This window comes from Salvelinus namaycush, unplaced genomic scaffold (assembly GCF_016432855.1).
Source record: "Salvelinus namaycush isolate Seneca unplaced genomic scaffold, SaNama_1.0 Scaffold69, whole genome shotgun sequence".
In the NCBI taxonomy this organism is placed as follows: Eukaryota; Metazoa; Chordata; class Actinopteri; order Salmoniformes; family Salmonidae; genus Salvelinus; species Salvelinus namaycush.
The window spans coordinates 422,982-437,210 of NW_024061408.1; the positions used below are offsets into that span (position 1 = coordinate 422,982).

The following is a 14,229-nucleotide window of genomic DNA, read 5'->3' on the forward strand; positions in this document are numbered from 1 at the left end:
GTACTTAACCCCCAGTGTTGATATAATATAACAAGTACAGCTGTACTAAACCCCCAGTGTTGATATAATATAACAAGTACAGCTGCACTAAACCCCCAGTGTTGATATAATATAACAAGTACAGCTGTACTAAACCCCCAGTGTTGATATAATATAACAAGTACAGCTGTACTAAACCCCCAGTGTTGATATAATATAACAAGTACAGCTGTACTAAACCCCCAGTGTTGATATAATATAACAAGTACAGCTGTACTTAACCCCCAGTGTTGATATAACATAACAAGTACAGCTGTACTAAACCCCCAGTGTTGATATAATATAACAAGTACAGCTGTACTAAACCCCCAGTGTTGATATAATATAACAAGTACAGCTGTACTAAACCCCCAGTGTTGATATAATATAACAAGTACAGCTGTACTTAACCCCCAGTGTTGATATAACATAACAAGTACAGCTGTACTAAACCCCCAGTGTTGATATAATATAACAAGTACAGCTGTACTAAACCCCCAGTGTTGATATAATATAACAAGTACAGCTGTACTAAACCCCCAGTGTTGATATAATATAACAAGTACAGCTGTACTAAACCCCCAGTGTTGATATAATATAACAAGTCCAGCTGTACTAAATCCCCAGTGTTGATATAATATAACAAGTACAGCTGTACTAAACCCCCAGTGTTGATATAATATAACAAGTACAGCTGTACTAAACCCCCAGTGTTGATATAATATAACAAGTACAGCTGTACTAAACCCCCAGTGTTGATATAATATAACAAGTACAGCTGTACTAAACCCCCAGTGTTGATATAATATAACAAGTACAGCTGTACTAAACCCCCAGTGTTGATATAATATAACAAGTACAGCTGTACTAAACCCCCAGTGTTGATATAATATAACAAGTACAGCTGTACTAAACCCCCAGTGTTGATATAATATAACAAGTACAGCTGTACTAAACCCCCAGGGTTGATATAATATAACAAGTACAGCTGTACTAAACCCCCAGTGTTGATATAATATAACAGATACAGCTGTACTAAACCCCCAGTGTTGATATAATATAACAAATACAGCTGTACTAAACCCCCAGTATTGATATAATATAACAAGTACAGCTGTACTAAACCCCCAGTGTTGATATAATATAACAAGTACAGCTGTACTAAACCCCCAGTGTTGATATAGGACATCATATAATATCTGAAGAGATGATGGTCTCATCATGTACTGTAGGGGGACCTCTAACTCTACTTCTAATAATGTCTGTCTCATTTCATTGTCATGATCAGAAAGGTTCACTGTGAGGTCCTATGAGCAAACATTACAGTACAGACTTTCTGACACTCCCACTAACCACCACCCTAAATAACATATGCTACTACATCAGCCCCTCTCCTTTCACCTCAGAGCTTCATCCAGGAGACACTCATATCTCTCCTCCACTGAGGAAACATATTCATCTTCTCCATCAAGTCTTCTTCACTATGATCAGAGTTCTGATTCACCTGGCAGCTCTACCACTCTGGGTGACAGGTATTAAATCACTCATTAAGAGAAGTCTGACAAATCTATGAATGTCATTAAACTGAATAAATATCCTGTCTTACTCTCTGTCTCCATCTTTCTCTCTCTCGCTCTATCGTTCTCTCTCTCTCTGTCTCTCACTCTCCTTCCTTTTCCACAGGGCAGTCGCATAGCAGCAAAGTCCATCAGACTCCTATTGCAATACTTAAAGGACCTAAAGATAATGTACAACTCACCTGCAACCATACTATTCAAAACTACGATATGATACTATGGTACCAGCAGTCAACAGGAGACACTGCTATGAAACTCATTGGTTATGCATATGCGGAGTCAATAACCATGGAGAAATCATTTGAAAAGCAGTTCAATGTGAATGGAGATGGTAGGAAAGAGGCGTATCTTCACCTACTGAGTCTGAGAGCACCTGAAGACAGTGCAGTGTATTACTGTGCAGCCAGCCAACACAGTGATGTAGAGAACCTCCTCTCCTCTACAAAAACCCTGTCTGATAGAAAACTATGAGCAGTGATCACAACACCTGCATCTGAGGTTTGAGTTTGGTTCAGTGCCAATGAATACAGAGATGGATTACAGCATAAGCAAGTTGATCGTATCTGGCCTAGTACAGTTTAACAGTATTTACAGTTTAGTGTCATTACTAATTAGCATAAATTATGTGGTTACAATCTCATATCCCGTTTCTCTAGCTATTTGGGGACCTTAGCGAGATTTGGCTGTGGGACCCCCATCCTAACGGCAAATTGTTTTAGTGGCCAACTTCTTGACTGGAGAGAATTATTTTTGTCTTAAATTAAATTTCTACACATTTTGCCATGTGTCGATGTACAGAACATGTCGCTGTTTTAACTTCTTATGGCTGGGTGGCAGAATTGATTAGCTTTGGTGAAAAGGTGCCTGGAGTAAACTGTCTGCTACTCAGGCTCAGAGGCTAAGATATGCATATTATTAGTACATTTACATTTAAGTCATTTAGCAGACGCTCTTATCCAGAGCGACTTACAAATGTACCTTTTATTTTATTTTGTTTTTATTTTTTATTTAATTAGGCAAGTCAGTTAAGAACAGATTCTTATTTTCAATGACGGCCTAGGAACAGTGGGTTAACTGCCTTGTTCAGGGGCAGAACGACAGATTTGTACCTTGTCAGCTCGGGGATTTGAACTAGCAACCTTTCGGTTACTAGTCCAACGCTCTAACCACTAGGCTACCCTGCCTAGTGGTTAGTACATTTGGATAGGAAACACTCTGAAGCTTCTCTTCTTCTGATGTCTGTGAGTATAACAGAACTCATATGGCAGGCAAAAACCTGAGAAAATATCCAACCAGGAAGTGGGAAATCTGAGGTTTGTAGGTTTGCCTATCCAATATACAGTGGGATATTGGTCATATTGCACTTCCTAATTCTTCCACTAGATGTCAACAGTCTTTAGAACCTTGTTTGATGCTTCTACTGTGAAAATTGAGGGAAGGAGAGCTCTTTGAGTCAGGTGTCTGGCACGAGCTGAACATGCGCTCTCACGTGAGAGCGACCTGCTTTCCATCGCATTTCTGAAGACAAAGCAATTCTCCTGTTGAAACATTATTGAAGATTTATGTTAAAAACATCCTAAAGATTGATTCTATACATCGTTAGACATGTTTCTACAAACTGTAATGGAACTGTTTGACTTTTCGTCTAACGTGCGCGTCATGAATGTGGACTGGACTGAGCGCGCAAACAAAATGATTGTATTTGGACATACATGATGGACTAAATCGAACAAAACAAACATTTATTGTGGAACTGGGATTCCTGGGAGTGCATTCTGATGAAGATCATCAAAGGTAAGTGAATATTTATAATACTATTTCTGACTTATGTTGACTCCAAAACATGGCGGAAATCTTTATGGCTTATTTGGGCTCTGAGCGCTGTTCTCAGATTATAGCATGGTGTGCTTTTTCCGTAAAGTACAGCTGTACTAAACCCCCAGTGTTGATATAATATAACAAGTACAGCTGAACTAAACCCACAGTGTTGATATAATATAATAAGTACAGCTGAACTAAACCCCCAGTGTTGATATAATATAACAAGTACAGCTGTACTAAACCCCCAGTGTTGATATAATATAACAAGTACAGCTGTACTAAACCCCCAGTGTTGATATAATATAACAAGTACAGCTGCACTAAACCCCCAGTGTTGATATAATATAACAAGTACAGCTGTACTAAACCCCCAGTGTTGATATAATATAACAAGTACAGCTGTAATAAACCCCCAGTTTTGATATAATATAACAAGTACAGCTGCACTAAACCCCCAGCGTTGATATAATATAACAAGTACAGCTGTACTAAACCCCCAGTGTTGATATAATATAACAAGTACATCTGCTCTAAACCCCCAGTGTTGATATAATATAACAAGTACAGCTGTACTAAACCCCAAGTGTTGATATAATATAACAAGTACAGCTGTACTAAACCCCCAGTGTTGATATAGGACAGCATATAATATCTGAAGAGATGATGGTCTCATCATGTACTGTAGGGGGACCTCTAACTCTACTTCTAATAATGTCTGTCTCATTTCATTGTCATGATCAGAAAAGTTCACTGTGAGGTCCTATGAGCAAACATTACAGTACAGACTTTCTGACACTCCCACTAACCACCACCCTAAATAACATATGCTACTACATCAGCCCCTCTCCTTTCACCTCAGAGCTTCATCCAGGAGACACTCATATCTCTCCTCCACTGAGGAAACATATTCATCTTCCTCATCAAGTCTTCTTCACTATGATCAGAGTTCTGATTTACCTGGCAGTTCTACGACTCTGGGTGACAGGTATTAAACCGCTCATTAAGAGAAGTCTGACAAATCTATGAATGTCATTAAACTGAATAAATATCCTGTCTTACTCTCTCTCTTTCTCTCTATCTGTCTATTTCTCTCTCTCTCTCTCTCTCTCTCTCTCTCTCTCTCTCTCTCTCTCTCTTTGTCCACAGGGCAGTCTCTTAGCAGCAAAGTCCATCAGACTCCTATTGCAATACTAAAAGGATCTAAAGATAATGTACAACTCACCTGCAACCATACTATTCAAAACTACAATATGATACTCTGGTACCAACAGTCAACAGGAGACACTGCTATGAAACTCATTGGTTATGCACAATACAAGTCAATAACCGTGGAGAAATCATTTGAAAAGCACTTCAATGTGAGTGGAGACGGTAGGAAAGAGGCGTATCTTCACCTACTGAGTCTGAGAGCACCTGAAGACAGTGCAGTGTATTACTGTGCAGCCAGCCAACACAGTGATGTAGAGAACCTCCTCTCCTCTACAAAAACCCTGTCTGATAGAAAACTATGAGCAGTGATCACAACACCTGCATCTGAGGTTTGAGTTTGGTTCAGAGCCAATGAATAAAGAGATGGATTACAGCATAAGCAAGTTGATCGTATCTGGACTAGTACAGTATAACAGTATTTACAGTTTAGTGTCATTACTAATAAACATAAATGATGTGGTTACAATGTCATATCCTGTTTCTCTAGCCTTTTATGGACCTAAGCGAGATTTAGCTGGAAGACCCCCATCCCATTGGCAAAACATTTTAGTGGCCAACCTCTTGACTGGAGAGACATTATTTTGGTGTAAACCCCTATGGATTGTGGTCAAAAGTAGTGCGCTATATACAGAATAGGTTGCCATAGGGCCCTGGACTAAAGTAGTGTACTATATAGGGAATAGGTTGCCATAGGGCCCTGGTCTAAAGTAGTGTACTATATAGGGAATAGGGTGCCATAGGGCTCTGGTCTAAAGTAGTGCACTATATAGGGAATAGGGTGCCATAGGGCTCTGGTCTAAAGTAGTGCACTATATAGGGAATAGGGGGCCATTTGGGATGCAAACAATACATTTGACACTCCCACTAGATGACATCACATCTGTGACTATCTGAAAACCCTTTCTCCTTGTTCATGTGACTCTTCTCTCCAGAACCATCAACATGATCAAGCTTCTCATACATGTTGCAACTCTACCACTGTGGGTGACAGGTACTAAATCACTGTTCAGATGAAAGATATTTACTACTACTAAATATATTGCTGTCAATATGTTGAGTAATACTGTAGATTTTAGTTGTTCTGTTTTCATCCACAGGGCTGTCACAACCAGACAACGTCCAGCAGACTCCTACTGCAATACTAAAAGGACCTGAAGATAATGTTCAACTGAACTGCAGCCATACTATTCCAAGCTACAACATGATACTGTGGTACCAGCAGGCAGCACAAAACACTGCTCTGAAACTCATTGGGTATGTGCTATTCACCAATCCAACCATGGAAGATTCCTTTAAAGAGCGTTTTACTGTGAGTGGAGATGCTGCAACTGGGAAAATGGCGTATCTACATATTCCTAAACTGAGAGGAACTGAAGACAGTGCAGTGTATTTCTGTGCTGCTACATATGCACAGTGTTTCACTATACCCTCTCTCCTCTACAAAAACCCTCTCTGATCCTCTCATATAATACTGACTACAGCTCTATACACCTGCACCTGTCTTCAACCACTTCAACACCACTTTGCTATGAACCATTAGATATCAAACAGATGGTAATGATACTGTTATAAGTGGCTGGTTTAGAGGGTTCAGCTGCAGCACTTCCTCACTTCTCCACCAAGGAGGCAGTGGTTCTCCACACTGACATGGAAAAGGGGCTGCATAGGGTCCCTGGTCAAAAGCAGGGTGCTATATAGGGAATAGGGTCCGACTTGGGATGAAACAAGAGTATTGATAACTTTCCTGAGGGAGCTGTCATTTTGATTATCCATGAACTTGTATAATCTGTCAAAAGCAGAGTTATAAAATCCCACTGAAAACAACCACAGAACAGACCATTTTACAAAGGTACTTAATTATATTCAAAGTTCATTAAAAAAGTGACAAAAGCATGAAAAGCATTTGTTTCAATGATTTTAAAGTTACTAACCGCCCAGTCAGATCGTATAGGCAGACTAATAGTTAGGACTAGCAGTAACACTAAGATAACAGTCAGAATGTATAGACAGACTAAGTGTTAGGACTAGCAGTAACACTAAGATAACAGTCAGAATGTATAGACAGACTAAGAGTTAGGACTAGCAGTAACACTAAGATAACAGTCAGAATGTATAGACAGACTAAGAGTTAGGACTAGCAGTAAACACTAAGATAACAGTCAGAATGTATAGACAGACTAAGTGTTAGGACTAGCAGTAACACTAAGATAACAGTCAGAATGTATAATCAGACTAAGTGTTAGGACTAGCAGTAACACTAAGATAACAGTCAGAATTTATAGACAGACTAAGAGTTAGGACTAGCAGTAACACTAAGATAACAGTCAGAATGTATAGACAGACTAAGTGTCAGGACTAGCAGTAACAATAAGATAACAGTTGGAATGTATAGACAGACTAAGTGTTAGGACTAGCACTAACACCAGCACTATGAGTACAGGGCAAAACTAGCACAGCAGTTGCTTCCCTCACAGAGCATTGGTTGATGTTCGGTAGTTTGTTCAGCTCTACCCGAGCAGGGTTCATTAGTCACTGACTGGTCCAGTAGTCTGTCGTCGATGACTGGTATGGTAGTCGATGGCTGGCTACTGGGCTCTCCTCTCCTCAACTCCAAGTCGGGCCAGATGTGTTACAGTGTAGATAGCCTCTCGCAGCTGTGTCGGGTGTCTGTTGTCGAAGGGGACAACAAACATACAATTAAAGCATGTACTCATTATCAACTTGGAATCACACTCTGTGACGTAGTGAGGTTTGATCCAGGTGCAGAGAAGAGACCAGATGAGGAATCAGTGGTAAGGATAAACGTAAATACTTCACTGAGAAACGGTAACAGAAGGATCACAGTAACACTCAGTCTCAAGAAGTCACACAGGAGACAAACTCACACAGGAGAAAAAATCACACGGGAGACAAACTCACACGGGAGACAAACTCACACAGGAGACAAAGTCACACAGGAGACAAACTCACACAGGAGACAAACTCACACAGGAGACAAACTCACACAGGAGACAAACTCACACAGGAGACAAACTCACACAGGAGACAAACTCACACAGGAGACAAACTCACACAGGAGACAAAGTCACACAGGAGACAAACTCACACAGGAGACAAACTCACACAGGAGACAAACTCACACAGGAGACAAACTCACACGGCAACCAAAATCAAGCTTCTGTAAAAGCAAACAGAAAACACACCTCCCTTAACAGGGAAATCATAATTAATAATAGGACACACCTGAGTGTCAATAATGTCTCTAGGATGGTCTCTGTCGCCCTCCAGAAGGGGAGCGACAGTTCGTTCAAGTTCGTTGAAGTCCCGAACAAGTCCTGTATCCAGGATGTCCCGGGCAGACATCCACTCCCGCTCCTCGGGGCAGTAGCCCTCCCAGTTCACCAGGTACATCTGGGTTCCTAGGAGCGGACGAGCCTCTAACAGACGCCAGAGAGTGTAGGCCGTGTGGACGTCAACAAGTCGAGGGGACGGAGGGGCAGGTGTGGGGCGAGCTTCCACGAGTCCACCTTTAAGGGAAGATCACGGGTGGATTTCCACACCCATTGACCCGGTCGGAGGAGCCAAGGAGGCCTTCGGTGCCGGTTTGCATGGTGTTGGTGTCGGGCGGAGTAGAGGAGCAACAAGGATCTTATGAGATATTGGTGTTTACGAGCATACGTTCACTTCACCTGAGTCTTGATGAATTCAGGTCTAACTGTTCCTAACTCTATTGATTTTGGTCCGACTGTATCCTTACAGGTCTTGTCGAGGGGAGTCAAATTGGATGCAGTCTATCACAGTGCCATCCGTTTGGTCACCAAAGCCCCATATACTACCCAAAACTGCGACCTGTATGCTCTCATTGGCTGGTCCTCGCTACATATTCGTCGCCAAACGCATTGGCTCCAGGTCATCTATAAGTCTTTGCTAGGTAAAGCTCTGCCTTATCTCAGCTCACTGGTTACCATAGCAACACCCACCCATAGCACGCGCTCCAGCAGGTATATAATCCACTGGTCATCCCCAAAGCAAACACCTCATTTGTCCGCCTTTCCTTCCAGTTCTCTGCTGCAAATGACTGGAACGAATTGCAAAAATCACTGAAGTTGGAGACTTATATCTCCCTCACTAACTTCAAGAACCGGCTGTCAGAGCAGCTTACCGATCGCTGCAGCTGTACATAGCCCATCCAACTTCCTACCTCATCCCCATATTGAAAAAAATTAATTAAAATCTGCTCTTTTGAACATCAGTATTTCTACTGGCACATCCTCACTGCTCATCTATCACTCCAATGTTAATTCCTAAAATGTAATTACTTTGCCACTATGGCCTATTTTATTCCTTACCTCCTTACTTTTTTTGCACACACTGTATACAGCTTTTCTATTGTGTTATTGACTGTACGTTTGTTTATCCCATGTGTAACTCTATGCTGTTCTTTTTGTCCCACTGCTTTGCTTTATCTTGGCCAGGTCGCAGTTGTAAATGAGAACTTGTTCTCAACTGGCCTACCTGGTAAAATAAAGGTGAAATAAAAATAAAAATAAATAAAAATGTCACTCAGAACCCACCATACTCTGGGGACTGAAAGACACTGATGCTCAGATGAACTGTAGTCACACTAAGGATTCTAGCTACAACCAGATGTACTGGTGCAGACAGCATCCAGGAGAGGAAATGAAGCAAATAGTTCATACGACTAGTTACAGCAAACCAGACTATGGAGCATTCAGTGAAGACAAATATTCAACTGTTAAAACTGTACCTGAGAATGGATATTTCACAGTGAAGAAGTTGGAGGCAGGAGACAGCGGCAGGTACTTCTGTGCTGAGAGAGAACACAGTGATACAGACGACAAGTACAGCTGCACTAAACCCCCAGTGTTGATATAATATAACAAGTACAGCTGTACTAAACCCCCAGTGTTGATATAACATAACAAGTACAGCTGTACTAAACCCCCAGTGTTGATATAATATAACAAGTACAGCTGTACTAAACCCCCAGTGTTGATATAATATAACAAGTACAGCTGAACTAAACCCCCAGTGTTGATATAATATAACAAGTACAGCTGTACTAAACCCCCAGTGTTGATATAATATAACAAGTACAGCTGTACTAAACCCCCAGTGTTGATATAATATAACAAGTACAGCTGTACTAAACCCCCAGTGTTGATATAATATAACAAGTACAGCTGTACCAAACCCCCAGTGTTTATATAATATAACAACTACAGCTGTACTAAACCCCCAGTGTTGATATAATATAACAAGTACAGCTGTACTAAACCCCAGTGTTGATATAATATAACAAGTACAGCTGTACTAAACCCCCAGTGTTGATATAATATAACAAGTACAGCTGTACTAAACCCCCAGTGTTGATATAATATAACAAGTACAGCTGTACTAAACCCCCAGTGTTGATATAATATAACAAGTACAGCTGTACTAAACCCCCAGTGTTGGTATAATATAACAAGTACAGCTGTACTAAACCCCCAGTGTTGATATAATATAACAAGTACAGCTGTACTAAACCCCCAGTGTTGATATAATATAACAAGTACAGCTGTACTAAACCCCCAGTGTTGATATAATATAACAAGTACAGCTGTACTAAACCCCCAGTGTTGATATAATATAACAAGTACAGCTGTACTAAACCCCCAGTGTTGATATAATATAACAAGTACAGCTGTACTAAACCCCCAGTGTTGATATAATATAACAAGTACAGCTGTACTAAACCCCCAGTGTTGATATAATATAACAAGTACAGCTGTACTAAACCCCCAGTGTTGATATAATATAACAAGTACAGCTGCACTAAACCCCCAGTGTTGATATAATATAACAAGTACAGCTGTACTAAACCCCCAGTGTTGATATAATATAACAAGTACAGCTGTACTAAACCCCCAGTGTTGATATAATATAACAAGTACAGCTGAACTAAACCCCCAGTGTTGATATAATATAACAAGTACAGCTGTACTAAACCCCCAGTGTTGATATAATATAACAAGTACAGCTGTACTAAACCCCCAGTGTTGATGTAATATAACAAGTACAGCTGTACTAAACCCCCAGTGTTGATATAATATAACAAGTACAGCTGAACTAAACCCCAGTGTTGATATAATATAACAAGTACAGCTGTATTAAACCCCCAGTGTTGATATAATATAACAAGTACAGCTGTACTAAACCCCCAGTGTTGATATAATATAACAAGTACAGCTGTACTAAACCCCCAGTGTTGATATAGGACAGCATATAATATCTGAAGAGATGATGGTCTCATCATGTACTGTAGGGGGACCTCTAACTCTACTTCTAATAATGTCTGTCTCATTTCATTGTCATGATCAGAAAGGTTTACAGTGAGGTCCTATGAGCAAACATTACGGTAGAGACTTTCTGACACTCCCACTAACCACCACCCTAAATAACATATGCTACTACATCAGCCCCTCTCCTTTCACCTCAGAGCTTCATCCAGGAGACACTCATATCTCTCCTCCACTGAGGAAACATATTCATCTTCTCCATCAAGTCTTCTTCACTATGATCAGAGTTCTGATTCACCTGGCAGCTCTACCACTCTGGGTGACAGGTATTAAATCACTCAATAAGAGAAGTCTAACACATATATGAATGTCATTAAACTGAATAAATATCCTGTCTTACTCTCTCTCTCTCTCACTCTTTGTCCACAGGGCAGTCTCTTAGCAGCAAAGTCCATCAGACTCCTACTGCAATACTAAAAGGATCTAAAGATAATGTACAACTCACCTGCAACCATACTATTCAAAACTACAATACAATACTCTGGTACCAACAGTCAACAGGAGACACTGCTATGAAACTCATTGGTTATGCATATACCAAGTCAATAACCATGGAGAAATCATTTGAAAAGCACTTCAATGTGAGTGGAGACGGTAGGAAAGAGGCATATCTTCATCTACTGAGTCTGAGAGCACCTGAAGACAGTGCAGTGTATTACTGTGCAGCCAGCCAACACAGTGATGTAGAGAACCTCCTCTCCTCTACAAAAACCCTGTCTGATAGAAAACTATGAGCAGTGATCACAACACCTGCATCTGAGGTTTGAGTTTGGTTCAGAGCCAATGAATACAGAGATGGATTACAGCAGAAGCAAGTTGATCGTATCTGGACTAGTACAGTATAACAGTATTTACAGTTTAGTGTCATTACTAAATAACATAAATTATGTGGTTACAATGTCATATCCCGTTTCACTAGCTTTTTGGGGACCTAAGCGAGATTTGGCTGGAAGACCCCCATCCCATTGGCAAAACATTTTAGTGGCCAACCTCTTGACTGGAGAGACATTATTTTGGTGTAAACCCCAATGGGTTGTGGTCAAAAGTAGTGCGCTATATACGGAATAGGTTGCCATAGGACTCTGGTCTAAAGTAGTGTACTATATAGGGAAAAGGGTGCCATAGGGCCCTGGTCTAAAGTAGTGCACTATATAGGGAATAGGGTGCCATAGGGCTCTGGTCTAAAGTAGTGCACTATATAGGGAATAGGTTGCCATAGGGCTCTGGTCTAAAGTAGTGCACTATATGGGGAATAGGGTGCCATAGGGCTCTGGTCTAAAGTAGTGCACTATATGGGGAATAGGGTGCCATTTGGGATGCAAACAATACATTTGACACTCCCACTAGATGACATCACATCTCTGACTATCTGAAAACCCTTTCTCCTTGTCCATGTGACTCTTCTCTCCAGAACCATCAACATGATCAAGCTTCTCATACATGTTGCAACTCTACCACTGTGGGTGACAGGTACTAAACCACTGTTCAGATGAAAGATATTTACTACTACTAAATATATTGCTGTCAATATGTTGAGTAATACTGTAGATTTTAGTTGTTCTGTTTTCATCCACAGGGCTGTCACAACCAGACAACGTCCAGCAGACTCCTACTGCAATACTAAAAGGACCTGAAGATAATGTTCAACTGAACTGCAGCCATACTATTCCAAGCTACAACATGATACTGTGGTACCAGCAGGCAGCACAAAACACTGCTCTGAAACTCATTGGGTATGTGTTCCTCACCAATCCAACCATGGAAGATTCCTTTAAAGAGCGTTTTACTGTGAGTGGAGATGCTGCAACTGGGAAAATGGCGTATCTACATATTCCTAAACTGAGAGGAACTGAAGACAGTGCAGTGTATTTCTGTGCTGCTTCTTATGCACAGTGTTTCACTATACCCTCTCTCCTCTACAAAAACCCTCTCTGATCCTCTCATATAATACTGACTACAGCTCTATACACCTGCACCTGTCTTCAACCACTTCAACACCACTTTGCTATGAACCATTAGATATCAAACAGATGGTAATGATACTGTTATAAGTGGCTGGTTTAGAGGGTTCAGCTGCAGCACTTCCTCACTTCTCCACCAAGGAGGCAGTGGTTCTCCACACTGACATGGAAAAGGGGCTGCATAGGGTCCCTGGTCAAAAGCAGGGTGCTATATAGGGAATAGGGTCCGACTTGGGATGAAACAAGAGTATTGATAACTTTCCTGAGGGAGCTGTCATTTTGATTATCCATGAACTTGTATAATCTGTCAAAAGCAGAGTTATAAATCCCACTGAAAACAACCACAGAAACAGACCATTTTACAAAGGTACTTAATTATATTCAAAGTTCATTAAAAAGTGACAAAAGCATGAAAAGCAGTTGTTTCAATGATATTAAAGTTACTAACCGCCCAGTCAGATCGTATAGGCAGACTAATAGTTAGGACTAGCAGTAACACTAAGATAACAGTCAGAATGTATAACCAGACTAAGTGTTAGGACTAGCAGTAACACTAAGATAACAGTCTGAATGCATAGACAGTCTAAGTGTTAGGACTAGCAGTAACACTAAGATAGCAGTCAGAATGTATAGACAGACTAAGTGTTAGGACTAGCAGTAACACTAAGATAACAGGCAGAATGTATAGATAGACTAAGTGTTAGGACTAGCAGTACCACTAAGATAACAATCAGCATGTATAATCAGACTAAGTGTTAGGACTAGCAGTAACACTAAGATAGCAGTCATCATGTATAATCAGACTAAGTGTTAGGACTAGCAGTAATACTAAGATACTAGTCAGAATGTATAGACAGTCTAAGTGTTAGGACTAGCAGTAACACCAAGATAACAGTCAGAATGTATAGACATACTAAGTGTTAGGACTAGCAGTAACACTAAGATAGCAGTCAGAATGTATAGACAGACTAAGTGTTAGGACTAGCAGTAACACTAAGATAACAGGCAGAATGTATAGATAGACTAAGTGTTAGGACTAGCAGTACCACTAAGATAACAATCAGCATGTATAATCAGACTAAGTGTTAGGACTAGCAGTAACACTAAGATCGCAGTCATCATGTATAATCAGACTAAGTGTTAGGACTAGCAGTAATACTAAGATACTAGTCAGAATGTATAGACAGTCTAAGTGTTAGGACTAGCAGTAACACCAGGATAACAGGCAGAATGTATAGACATACTAAGTGTTAGGACTAGCGAGTAACACTAAGATAACAG

The 14,229-nt window shown here is 40.5% G+C and overlaps 1 gene segment (V, D, J or C); it reads left to right on the forward strand.

Moving 5' to 3' along the window:
- Window positions 1–1,447: 1,447 nt before the first annotated feature.
- Window positions 1,448–2,066, forward strand: LOC120042447. The segment is given in 2 exon segments: window positions 1,448–1,550; window positions 1,702–2,066. Coding segments are annotated over 2 exon segments (414 nt in total).
- Window positions 2,067–14,229: the final 12,163 nt, after the last annotated feature.